The 11,680-nt window shown below is 54.8% G+C and overlaps 1 protein-coding gene across 1 annotated transcript in view; it reads right to left on the bottom strand.

Moving 5' to 3' along the window:
- Positions 1-4,887: 4,887 nt before the first annotated feature.
- P2RX3 (purinergic receptor P2X 3) overlaps positions 4,888-11,680 on the bottom strand; it is a gene marked incomplete at both ends in the record, with an annotated part of 29,536 nt that continues 22,743 nt past the window's right edge. Inside the window, 4 exons of the mRNA XM_080696007.1 lie at positions 4,888-5,001; positions 5,396-5,473; positions 6,085-6,150; positions 6,385-6,478. Coding sequence (XP_080552133.1) covers positions 4,888-5,001; positions 5,396-5,473; positions 6,085-6,150; positions 6,385-6,478 — 352 coding nt within the window. The remainder of the gene's footprint in view (positions 5,002-5,395; positions 5,474-6,084; positions 6,151-6,384; positions 6,479-11,680) is intronic.

The following is an 11,680-nucleotide window of genomic DNA, read 5'->3' as shown; positions in this document are numbered from 1 at the left end:
TACATCTGTATCTGTGTGCATATGAATTTTGATGTACACAATGCAAACATTATTGTACATGTGTAGAACTATGTGTCAAGCTATATATGTACGTGTGTGTGGGTGTGTATGTGTGTTGAGTGCACATACATTCATACCTCTGTGTATTTATGGGTATATCTGTATAACTGTGTATATCTATGAATGTAGCCTTGTACCCTTATATGCTTGAATCTCTTGCTGCACATAGATGTGTGCCTCTGTTTGGACAGTGTGGGTGTGGGTATGTGTGTATGTCAGCGTGTCTGAGCACAGCTGCACATGTCTTTGTGTGTGTACATATTTATCTGTCTATGCATCTGATGCCATGTGATGTCAGGAGCAAACATACAAACCCACAAAAACCAGTTTTCCTAAGTGTACTGTTTCTGAGGGTGCTGGAGTTGAGAGAACAGGAGAGGATCAGGGACCGCTCTGGAAAATGAGTGGTGGGGAAGCAGCAGGTATGAGTCCTTTGAGCATGGGCAGGTCTCTGGTCGTGGGAGAATGGGCCTTGGCACGGCCATGAACCCCGCTGATGCTGGGCCCCAGGGGCTGTAAGTGAAGAGGCCTGTCCTCAGTAGATGTGTCTGTCCCTTTGCCTCAGGAAATTGGCTCAGGCAGCTCCCAATCACAGTACGTCAGGTGCATGGAAGGGGAGCCGCCTGGGACTGGGGGCCAGGCAGGGCCCTGCACTGAACACCTGCAATAAGCAATTCTGGATCCTGTGCAGCTAAAAGGATAGTAAAAGCCAGGCCTGATGGTGCGCATCTGTAATCCCAGTTCTTGGGAGGCTGCGACAGGAGGATCACAGATTAGAGAACAGCCTCAGCAACCTAGAGAAATTCCCCAAAACCTAGGGAGACTCTTTCAAACAAAACATAAAAGGGGCTGGGGGTTGTAGCTCAGAGGTAAAATGCTCCTGGGTTCAATATCAAATACCACCCAAAAAAAATCAAGGAAGAGAGAAAGAAGGAAGGAAGGAAAGAAGAAAGGAAGGGAGGGAGAGAGAAAGAAAGATAAGACCTGGCTGCAGGGGACAGGTTAAGAGTTAGGGAAGCTCTGCTTAGGCTGCACTGTGGATGGTGCGTCAGTGGACTGCCATCCCCTTTATCAGCCTTCATGTCTCCCTGATGGGGAACAGCCTTGACCAAACCCAACATCCTGACAGCCAAAACAAGGGAGAGGGGGGGGGAGAAGAAGAAGAAGAAGGAGAAGAAGAAGAAGAAGAAGAAGAAGAAGAAGAAGGAGGAGGAGGAGGAGGAGGAGGAGGAGGAAGAGGAGGAGGAGGAGGAGAAAGAAGAAGAAGAGAAGGAGGAGGAAGAGGAGGAGGAGGAAGAAGAAGAAGAAAGAAGAAGGAGGAGGAGGAGAAGAAGAAGAAAGAAGAAGAAGGAGGAGGAGGATGAGGGAGGAGGAGGGAGAAGGAGGAGGATGAGGGAGGAGGAGGGAGAAGGAGGAGGAAGAGGAGGGAGGAGGAGGAGGAGGAGGGAGGAGGAGGAGGAGGAGGAGGGAGGAGGAGGAGGAGGAGGGAGGAGGAGGAAGGGGTCACCATCCTTCCAGCCTGAGGCTTCCTTGGTACGGCCAGGGTAGGACCCCAGATCTCCAGTGCTGTCTGTTATTGGGTCTCTACTCCAACCCTTATATATCTGTCCCTTTGGCTGTTTCAGGCTCTCCAGTCGTGAATAGCTCTCGATTAAAAAGCAAATGCTCTTGAGAGAAGAAATTCCCTAGAATGTTAACTATTAATTCCTTGAGGAGGCTGACTGGCAACTTGCTGAAAACAAGGTTTCATGAGAAGGAAACCCCAAGGGGAAGATGTGTGGAATCTGCAGCAGGGATGGCGCGCATCAGGTGGAAGGGGGAGAGGGGAGGTTTTTTTTTTAAAAAAGGTAAGAAAGTAGAGACAGGGCTATCATCACCTGGAGACCCAAGAGGGCTCCATTTCTCAAGATTCCTCACAATCAAGTTGGGCTCTGCAGCCTCCCACTGAATCTGAGCAGGGGGATGTGGTTGGATGTGAAGGGAGTCCACGTGTCTCAGGCAGCACAATTACTAGATGGAAGGGGTTGCCCGACCTACTTTATTGTACTAAACCTTGGGATGTTACTTGTTACTGCAGCCAAACCTGGTTTAGTCTAGCTAAGGCGTATAGAAAAGAAGATGTAAACCCATTTCCTGATTTTTCCCAGACGTAGAAGTCCAGATCCCCAGGCTCCACGGTCATAAAGTTCTAGGTTCGAGTCCCAGTTCTCCTGAATTTCCATATTTTAATTGTAATAAGCCTCAGGTGATTCTTGTAGAACAAGAGTTGAACTAGGGGATGCCTGTCATGGAGTTAGCCCCTCGATTGCCAAGGGCAAGCTATCAAAATCTACTAGCTTTTATGTTGAGTAAAGCAGCAGGATGGTGGTCAGAATGAGCCTGAGTCCTGGTCTAACCTCCACATACTGCCAACTGGTTTTCTCCCAAATGGAGTTAACAACAAACCTTCGCAACCTCTCCAAGGACGGTGTGGGAGTCCCTATGATTGTTGGTGTCTTTGCGGAGGAGATCATGATGTGACGGACACATTAGCCGTTGACATTGCCACTGGTATGAACCCTGCGTCTAGCACACAGGGCAGTAACGTGGTTCAGGCGTGGGAGGACGGTGCCGGTTCACATGTACTTGCTGGCAGGCTCTGGAGGGGCTGAGGCACCTGCAGGAGGGCTGCCCCAGTCTGGGGGAGAGGGTCCCTCCAGGATACCGCTCCCTGTCCCCTCCTAAGAGTGTCCCTGTGAGCCCCGCCCTGGCCCAGTTCCCTGAGAGCTGGCCTCACCAGGGTGCCTGTGGGACTCCCAACATGGCCTCTGATGTCTCTGCTGAAGAAATAAAGTCTGGCCATGTCTCTGGACACTGTCCAGTTCCTGACACTGGCCCTGGGGACATAGTATCCCACCACCCTGAGGCTGGGGTTGTGGGTAAAGGGAGGGAGGAGGAGTAACAGGGCTTGCATGGAGGAGTCTTAGCCCTTCTCTATGGGGGTGGGGGATCCCTGGAGTCTGGCCTTTGCAAGTACCCACTGTGTGAGCCTCCCAAAGCTTCTGCCTTCCCCACTTCCCCGCACCTGTTGAGGGCTGGCCCTCCACCCACAGGGAGGCTCGTTTCTGCTAAGCCTGGTGATTGTGCTCATACTCCAGCTCTTCCAGAGGTAGAGTTCCCCTGACGCTCTACCTCAAAGCCCCTTCTTCTTCTCATTCTTCTTCTTCTTCCTCTTCTTCTCCTTCTTCTATTTATTTATTTATTTATTTATTTATTTATTTATTTATTTGGTGGTACTGGGGTTCCTGGAAACCCTTCTACCTCTGGGCTACACTCCCAGACCTATCCTATTTTTATACCTTTTTATTTGGAAACAGGTTCTCTTAAGCCAGCACGGCTGGCTTCGAACCTGCGCGATCCTCCTGTCTCTGCCTCTCAGCCTCTCAAGCACAGGGATTACAAGCATGCGCCACCACACCCGCCTGCCCGACTTTCTTTCTTTTCTTTTCTTTTTTTTTTTCTTTCTTTCTTTTTTTTTTTTTTTTTTTTTGCGGGTCTGAGGATGGAACCCAGGGACATTCGACCTCCGAGCTACTCCCCTGCCCTATTTTTCTTTATTTTGAAGCAGGGTCTCACTGAGTTGCAGAGGGCCTTGCTAAGTCGTTGAGGCGGTCTGTGAATCGCGATCCTAGGGTCTCAGCCTCCGAGCGTGCACCACCACACCCGGCTCCTCAAAGCCCCTTCCAGGGCCCATTTTTATACTAGTTGTTAAAAAATGCCTCTAAATTATATACACTGCAGGCTTCGCAAAGCCTGCAAATCTCGGCCACTAGTCCTGCGCCACAGGACCAGTCCGTTTCCCTTTCTGGTGTCAGTTCGCTCATCTGTAGCAACGAGACCAGGCAAGGTGGTTCCTGGGGCCCTGTCGCTTCTGACCTAGGACCTCGCGGGGATGAGCTCTGGCGAATCAGTCCACAGCTCCCAGGGCTGCGGTCTCATGGGAGCCCTTTCCACCAAGTTTGAAGCAGTGACCTCTGACCCTCTGGGACAGGGGCGTGGTCTACAAAGACAGCACTGGCAGGGGAGGGGGCGCTGGACTCACCTCCCGCGCTGGGGGAGGCCCAGTCTGGCTGCAGAGTGAGGGGTTCCATGTGTGCGTGCTGGGGGGTGCCAGAGGGGTGCCAGAGGGGACCCTTTCTTCGGTTTGGGGACTGAGCAATGGCTGAAATAAGGAAAAAGTCCCCGGCAGCCAAGCCTCCCATTTCCTTCTTCATTTGGGGCCCACGGAGGTCAGCCGTGAGAGCCGTCTAACTGGGGTCCCCTGAAGCGGGGCAAGTTCCTGGGAAAGCTTCCTCTTTATTAACCGAGCAGTGATCAGGGCGTGACACAACGGGGCAGACGCCTGGGGACCTCACTTCTCTCGCGGGTGCGGGCAGAGGAGTGGGTCAGACCTGGGTTTCCGGCTCCCGCGCGTCCTGGCTGCGTGGCCTGGTGCGGGGGGCCTCAGCCTCTGTGCGACTCGGTTTCTCTCAGAACAGGGAGATGAGAATTTACCTCGGGGAGCTACTCTAAGGACTAAATGGGATACTGGTGCGGAGGTGGCCGGCCCTCGGCATCACTAGTATTGTCTGCTCCTTGGAAGGGGACGACTCGGGTGCTGCGGCCCCAGGGCTCCTGGGAGGCAGGCGGGGACATGCAAATGCAAGGGGCGAGGTCTTAGCTGGGGGCAGTGGGAAGCCCAGCTGCCGCCCCATGGGGTGGGCAGCAGAGTTGAGAGTCCCCCTTCTCTCTCCCCACCCCCTGCGAGGAGGCCAGAGCCCCAGGCAAGCGTGGGGCCCTGGGACGGGCCTAGTGGCCGATGGAGTAGGCCCCTGAATCTGTGGACTGCTTCTCCTCGGTGGCCTGGTCGCCGGGGTACCCGGGGTTAGCCAAGGTGGCAACCTTCAATGTTGTCTCATTCACCTGTGGGCAGAAGGGCAGACACTGTTGAGTCAGACGACGGCAAGGCCCTCCCTTGTGACTCTCTTTGACAGAAGCGAGCAGCGGGGGCCACGGACGGTCGTCGGGGCAGCCAGAGCAGGTCTGTGTGGCCCCGGGACCCTTTCCATGCATTCCAAGCACAGACAGAAACCCGCGCCACCCCCTGGCAGGGTTTGTCCTGCCCCAGAAACGAGAGGGGACAGGGATGGGTGGGGAGGTGGAGAGTGGACCCGCGGCCTCCCAGCACTCTTGGCCAAGCCCTCTCCTGCCTCAGTCTCTAATGCTCACTGAGGCCCAGTGGTCTCCTGAGAGTGCTGGGGCCCGGCACCCCTCCCTGCCTGCCGCTCTGCCTTCCCCGCCTGGCGCCCCAACTCACCTCTTCAAACTTTTTGGCTTTGTACTGGTCGGCCCCCTTGAGGAAATTGAGCAGGATGATGTCACAGAGGACGGTCCCCTGGGGAGGAGAGGCCGGCAGACTCAGGGGGGTGAGCGCAGGCGGCGCTGGGCTCCAGCCACTGAACTGAGCTTGAGTGGACGGAGGGCGGGGGTGGGGAGGCCTCCAGAGAGGCCTGGCTGATGTTCCCTTTTGGGGAAATGCTCAGAGCTGTGCAGGATGCTTCGTGGCCCACCTTCCCAGCTCCTGGGCGTGAGCCCAGATACCCATGCAGAGAGAGGGGCTTGGCGGGAAAAACGGCGGGACCTGGAGGAGGGGGTCCCCTGTCCCCTTGACAGGGACTCCTCTGAAACTGCCTTGCCATGTGGACTTTCTTCCTCATTAAGACATCTTAGTTTGTGGATACCCCAGAATCTCTTCCCACCTTCATGGTGAAAAATAAGAAAATACGCAATGAGGTAGAACCTCTTGAAAACCGGAGTGCAGTTTGGGGAGGCAATGAGCGTTGGGAGGGAGGTGTTGGAGCTGGAGCCAGGGCCTGCTCCGGAGCCCCTGACAAGAGGGAGGGCTTTACCTTCCAGGCAGAAGCAGGGCTTACCTGGTCAAGCACGCCCCTGCCCACCTGGGCCCCACCCCAACTGTCCCGTGGGGCCCCGAGGGGCTGAACTCACCACTCCCACAGAAGTAAAGGCCGCCACGGAGCTGATGATGGTGGGGATGATGTTGAACTTGCCGGCCTGGAGCACAGAGACCAGGAGTGTGGGTGGAGGCCCCGTGGGTGGGCTGAGCTGGGGCTGATCTTGGGTCCCCAGCCTACGGACCACGGAGCCAGGGCTCTGGGTGGATCGGCAGGTCCCCCTTTCACAGCACAGGCGAGGAGATGGGAGATGTGACCCCTCCCCCAGAGGAGCCCTTTGGGGCTCAGTGGCTGGTCAGCCCGCCCACCCCACCTGCCTGGCCCCAGGACTCACGTTCCCGTACACCAGCACGTCGAAGCGGATGCCGAAGGCCTTCAGGAGCGTGCGGTACTCGCTGCCGTTCTCCATCTTGTAGTACTTGGCAAACCTGGAGACAAGGTGGGTTCTGCGTGGGTTCCCGTCTCTCCTGCCTGAACCTCGGGGTCCTCTCCAGCCCAGCACCTCTCGCCACTGGTTGGTGAGATGCCTGCCATGCCCCCACTGTGGGAGGCTACTCGACTGTGCACACAGGCTTTGTCTCTGGATGCAGAGAGCTGGCATCTCTGTGGGCGAAGGTGCTGAGGTGTAGGGAAGCCTGGGCCACCGCTGGGCTCCAGGCAGCTCCAGTCCCACTCGCTTGGGTGTCCCCGGCCTAGTTACTGAGCCTCTCTGAGCCTCAGTGGCCTCCTCTGCGAGTGGGGACAATACCAAGTCCTGCTTCACAGCTTTGCTATGAGGATGGCGTGAAAGCGCTTGGGTCAGGGGCTCAGAACAGTCCCGGGACACACTCAACCCTTGGGACGTATTCACTGATGGTGACTGTTGTTATTTGCTGAAGAAACCCATTCACATTTAGGGAGCAGTCGGAGAATAAAGGGCTTCCAGACAGTTTCATCTGTGCCCCAGTCCTGTGGCGTGGGGGACTGACAGTTCTTATTCAAATGAGACTCTGAGGGGTTAACTCACCCAGCGGTACCCAGCTGCTGGGGATGGACACTAGATTTGCCCGAGTCCAGGGCTCTGTCCACCACCCTTCTCTACCCTGGCTGCTGGGTATGGAGAATTGTGCGGGGAACTTAGGGGAATGGCCATGTTTATTTATTTTATTTTATTTATTTATTTTTTGGTAGTACTGGAGGTGGAACTCAGAGGCTTTCTACTTCCGGGCTATACATCCAGACCCATTTTATATTTTATTTGGAAACAGCGTCTAACTAAATTGCTGAGAGCCTCACTAAGTAGCTGAGGCTGGCTTCGAACCTGCGCGATCCTCCTGTCTCAGCCTCCCAAGCGCGAGGATTATAAGCGTGTGCCACCACACCCGGCTCAAATGGGATGGCCATGTTTAAATCTCACCACAGAGCCGGGCGTGGTGGCCCACGCTTGTAATCCCCGCGCTTGGGAGGCTGAGACAGGAGGATCGCGCAGGTTCGAAGCCAGCCGCACGCGCTGGCTTAGGAGACCCTGTTTCCAAATATAAAATGTAAAAATAGGTCTGGGAGTGTAGCCCAGAGGTAGAAGGGCTTCCAGGAACCCCAGTACCACCAAAAAAAAAAATCTCACCACAGAGGTGGTGTCCCGCCTCAACAAGTGGGTGTCCATACTCCCACTGCGGATGCCCAGGGTGGAGAGGGACTGCCTGTAGCCTCACAGTCAGCAAGTGCTGGATCTGATGGGAACTGCACCAGTCATTTGGCTTTGAAGCCAGCACACCTTCCCCTGTGTGGCTCTGCCCATCACAGCGCAACCTCTACCATTAGCACGACACCATCTCTGGGCCACGGTCTCCTGGCTCTCGGGTGGGTTCCTGATGCCAGTCTCCTTGGCAGGTGGTGACAATAGAGTGAGATGACAGGGGTGCAGGACCCCAAAGCCCTGTGAGTGTGTGGGGTCAACGTTCCCCTTACTCGGGGCTGCTGCCTCCCTCGGGACGCTCTCAGCCCCCACAGATGCTCAGGTCTCTCTCAGCAGTAAGCAGGGGGATAACTCGGTCCCTGAAAGTATTCTGTGACTGATGTGGTCCCTCCCAGGGATATTCCTTACAGCAGGGAGTGGGAAATACTCAGCCCAAGCAGGCTAATAACGGAGGGAGGACAGGACCCGAGGAGGAGGACTATGATGGGGCAGGTCACCTTAAACCATGAGCAGTGAGGGCCACTGCTCTGCCTGCCCTGGGGCAGTGCACCACTGCAACTGGACAGACACGAGTGTGGATTCTGGCTCCCCACTTGCAAGCACGGGACCTTTTATGTTACTTAGCTCTTGGGTGTCAGTTTTCATGACTATAAAAATAGGACCCGAGCCAGGCTTAGTAGTGCATGCTTGTAATCCCAGTGCTTGTGATCCCAGGATCGCAGGTTCAAAGCCAGCCTGGGCAATGTAGCAAGGCTCTCAGAAACCTAGTGAGACCCTGTTTCCAAATAGAGAAATAAAAGATTGGGCTGAGGGTATAACTTGGAGGTAGAATGCCTCTAGGTTCAATCCCCAATGCCAGTAAATAAATAAATAAATAAATAAACATAATAATTCAATATATAAAAATAAAAATAGGAGCCAGATGTGGTGGTGCATACTTGTCATCCTAGTACTTGGGCGGCTGAGACAGAAGAATTGCTGGTTTGAAGCCAGCCTTAGCAACTTAGGTAACCTGCCTGAGTCGGGATTCTGATCTATACTGATTCCAGAATCATAGGGATTTCAGAGTCCCTGCTCATAACCAGAGTCCCTGATTGTGACCCCTTGAACCGTCCTGCCTCCTGCTCTAGAGATCGGGGCTGCTGTCGTGCGAGATCTCAAAGCCCTTCTAAGTTCTGCCTTCCAGCACTGCTGGACATCTCAAGGCCTCTGTCTCAGAGCTGTGCCGGCTGATCCCCATAGGGACTGGGTTGGTGGAGAGGGTGGCCCACAGGTGTTGGGGGCAGGGAGAGCCTGGGCCTCAGACATTGGAGGCTGGGCAGAGGTTGTGGTCCTGAGCCCTTCCTTGCTGGCCTGAGGCTGCAACCGAGCACAAGACTCCAGCATTGACTTGAGGCCAAGAAGTCGGCGTCCTGGGCACTGCCGTTCAGAGCGAGGGCTGGCTAGATTTATTCTGGGAGGAATGTGAAGGGAACAGGGAGAGAAATCAAAGCACACTTGGTTTTCCTCCAGCACCTGCCTTCCAAGAGGCAGTAAGCATGGTAAGATCATTATCTCACCCACCACCCACCCTCGGAGGAGACTTGGCAGGGACGGGCCCTCTTCCCGGGCAGGAGGGAGGGGGACGGGGCTCAGGCAGGAGGGCCCAGGAGTCCTGGCTTCTGCGCTCCAGTGCGGCCCCCGGGGATCACAGAATCTGGTTCACCCCTGAGACGGAGACAGCTCGGTGGGCCCCAGGGTCTGGGCTGGCTTCTTTGTCACGTGATTGGACCCTCTCCCCCTCCCTTCTAGTCCTTCGTGCCTAGCTGGAGCCCACGACTAGATCTTGCTGTTGGAATGTGAATGGAAGTGAAGCTTGCTGCCCCGGGCTCATGTGGTTCAGAGCAGGGTACCTTCTTCACCCTCCCTTTCCTTGCCTGGCGGAAAGAAGTCAGGGGAGGTCTCTGAGGCCCTGGGGTAGACTGAGTCAAGATGTCGGAGCTCAGATCCCTGAATGACTGCGTGGAGCCTCCCATCCTCACTGACCCATAGTGCACTATGCTCTGAACAACAAATAAACCTTTGTGTTAAGCCACTGAGATGAGGGGGTTGTTTGTTACAGCAATTAGCAATACTTATCCTGGCTATTATTATTATTTCGCAATACTGGAGATTGAACCCCGGGGTGCTCTAACATTGAGCTGCCTCCCCAGCTCTTTTTATTTTTTATTTTGAGACAGGGTCTTGTTAAATTGCCCAGGCTGGCCTCAAGCTTACGATTCTCCTGTCTCAGCCTCCCAAGTAGCTTGGATTGCATGTGTGTGCCACCGTACCTGGCCAACAAGCCCTCTAGTTTTACTGCTCAGACAATCTAGTCTCAGGGAAAAGTTTACCAAAGGCCAAAGGACGAGTTAACATTGGGGAAGATTAGACAGAATGAGTGCCAATTCCCAGGATGCTCCATTCCTAGGAACCAACCCTCTAAGAAGGTCCTAGGTGGCGGGTGTGGTGCTTGGCTCTCTCTCCTCAACCAGCTTCTTGTGCCTGGGCAAGTCACTCACCCTGTCTGAGCTTTATATCCCAACTGAAAAAGAAAAAAATGGGAAGAAAATATGAACTGTGGGGAGGATGAGTTGAGCAAGTGCCCATTTACACTGACGGCTTTTCCTCTTATCCTAGCATCAGGATAAAAGGAAAGAATAATATCTCTGTTGGCTTAACCATGACACACTTCTGACTCTTGGAGAGAGTACCAGTAGCAACAATAACTGCCAACATACACCTCGTGCCGGCTACGTGCCAAGCGCGGTGTGCGCATTAACCCACTGCATCATCACAGCCAGCGGTGAAACCGAGCACTGCTGCTCTTCCCATTTTACAGATAAGGAGCCAGGATCTGAGACGTTAAACAATTTGTCTAAGGTTACAAAAACCAAGAGTGAACGAAGCTGGGCTCAAACCCAGTCAGCCCAGCTGCAGAGCTCGCACTCCCAGCCAGCGCCCAGGTCCCTCCCCTCCAAAACTCACCACCCTGAAACTGAAGCCCCATAGTGAGGTATTCAGAGGGAGCCAGGTGGACCCTTTAAAAGGCGACTGGGCCTCTGCCCGCGTGAATGGGTTCACTCACGTGATGGATAGATGAGTGGGCTCATGAGTTGTTAGATGGACAGTGAGTCTGTTATAAAAGCCAGTTTGGCGAAGTCTCTCTCGAGCTGTCTGTCACCACGTGATGCCCCATGGCATCTTGGGAGCCCTGCAGCCACAGGGCCATTGCCAGAGGCAGCCCCCCGGGCCTGGGGCAGCACCACAGGCAGATTAGCTCCCTCCGCACACCTCCATTCTAGCCATTCCACACCGCCTGCCTGCCTGGATTTCCTGACCCGCCCCAGACACAGCCTTGTTGACACACCGCGCTGTCCCCTCTCCTCCCTTCCCTCTGTGAAATCCTATTCATCTGTTAGCACCCTGCTCAGACAGCCTCTCATCCTTTCAGTGTCCACCAAATATTAAAACACCGCAGGCACCGAGATGCCCCACTAGAGCTGAGATCGCAAGCTCCTGGGGGAAAGGCCCCAGGTTTATGAAGAAGCTGAAGGGGTGGGCGGCAGGTGGGGCTGGAGGGTACAGATGGATGGACACGGCCATGGCTGGCTCACCGCAGCCCGGCCAGCGGGGCCAGCTGCGTGCATCTCTTCCTGGTTCCATTTTCAGTGACTTTAGCTGGTGAAGCTGGCCTCAGTGAAATAGGTACACCACGGGCACTGGGAAGCAGGACCGATAGGGTTTCCCTTTCTCTTTCTTGGAAGTGCTGGCTTCCCGGGGCAGAGCCGAGGCTGAGAGAATCGCCACCCCCACTCCCCTGGGCTGCCATTCCTCTCTCTTCTGCCACACCTGCCACAGCAGACCTGCTTCACAGTGGGGACTGTGGATGGCAAGCTCTTTCTTGCCCTCTGTGTGTCCGTCGGCTGAACGTCTG

This window comes from Muscardinus avellanarius, assembly GCF_963383645.1.
Source record: "Muscardinus avellanarius genome assembly, chromosome: 1".
Classification (NCBI taxonomy): domain Eukaryota; kingdom Metazoa; phylum Chordata; class Mammalia; order Rodentia; family Gliridae; genus Muscardinus; species Muscardinus avellanarius.
Note: the sequence above shows the minus strand (reverse complement) of the source record. Positions and strands in the feature narration are given on the sequence as shown.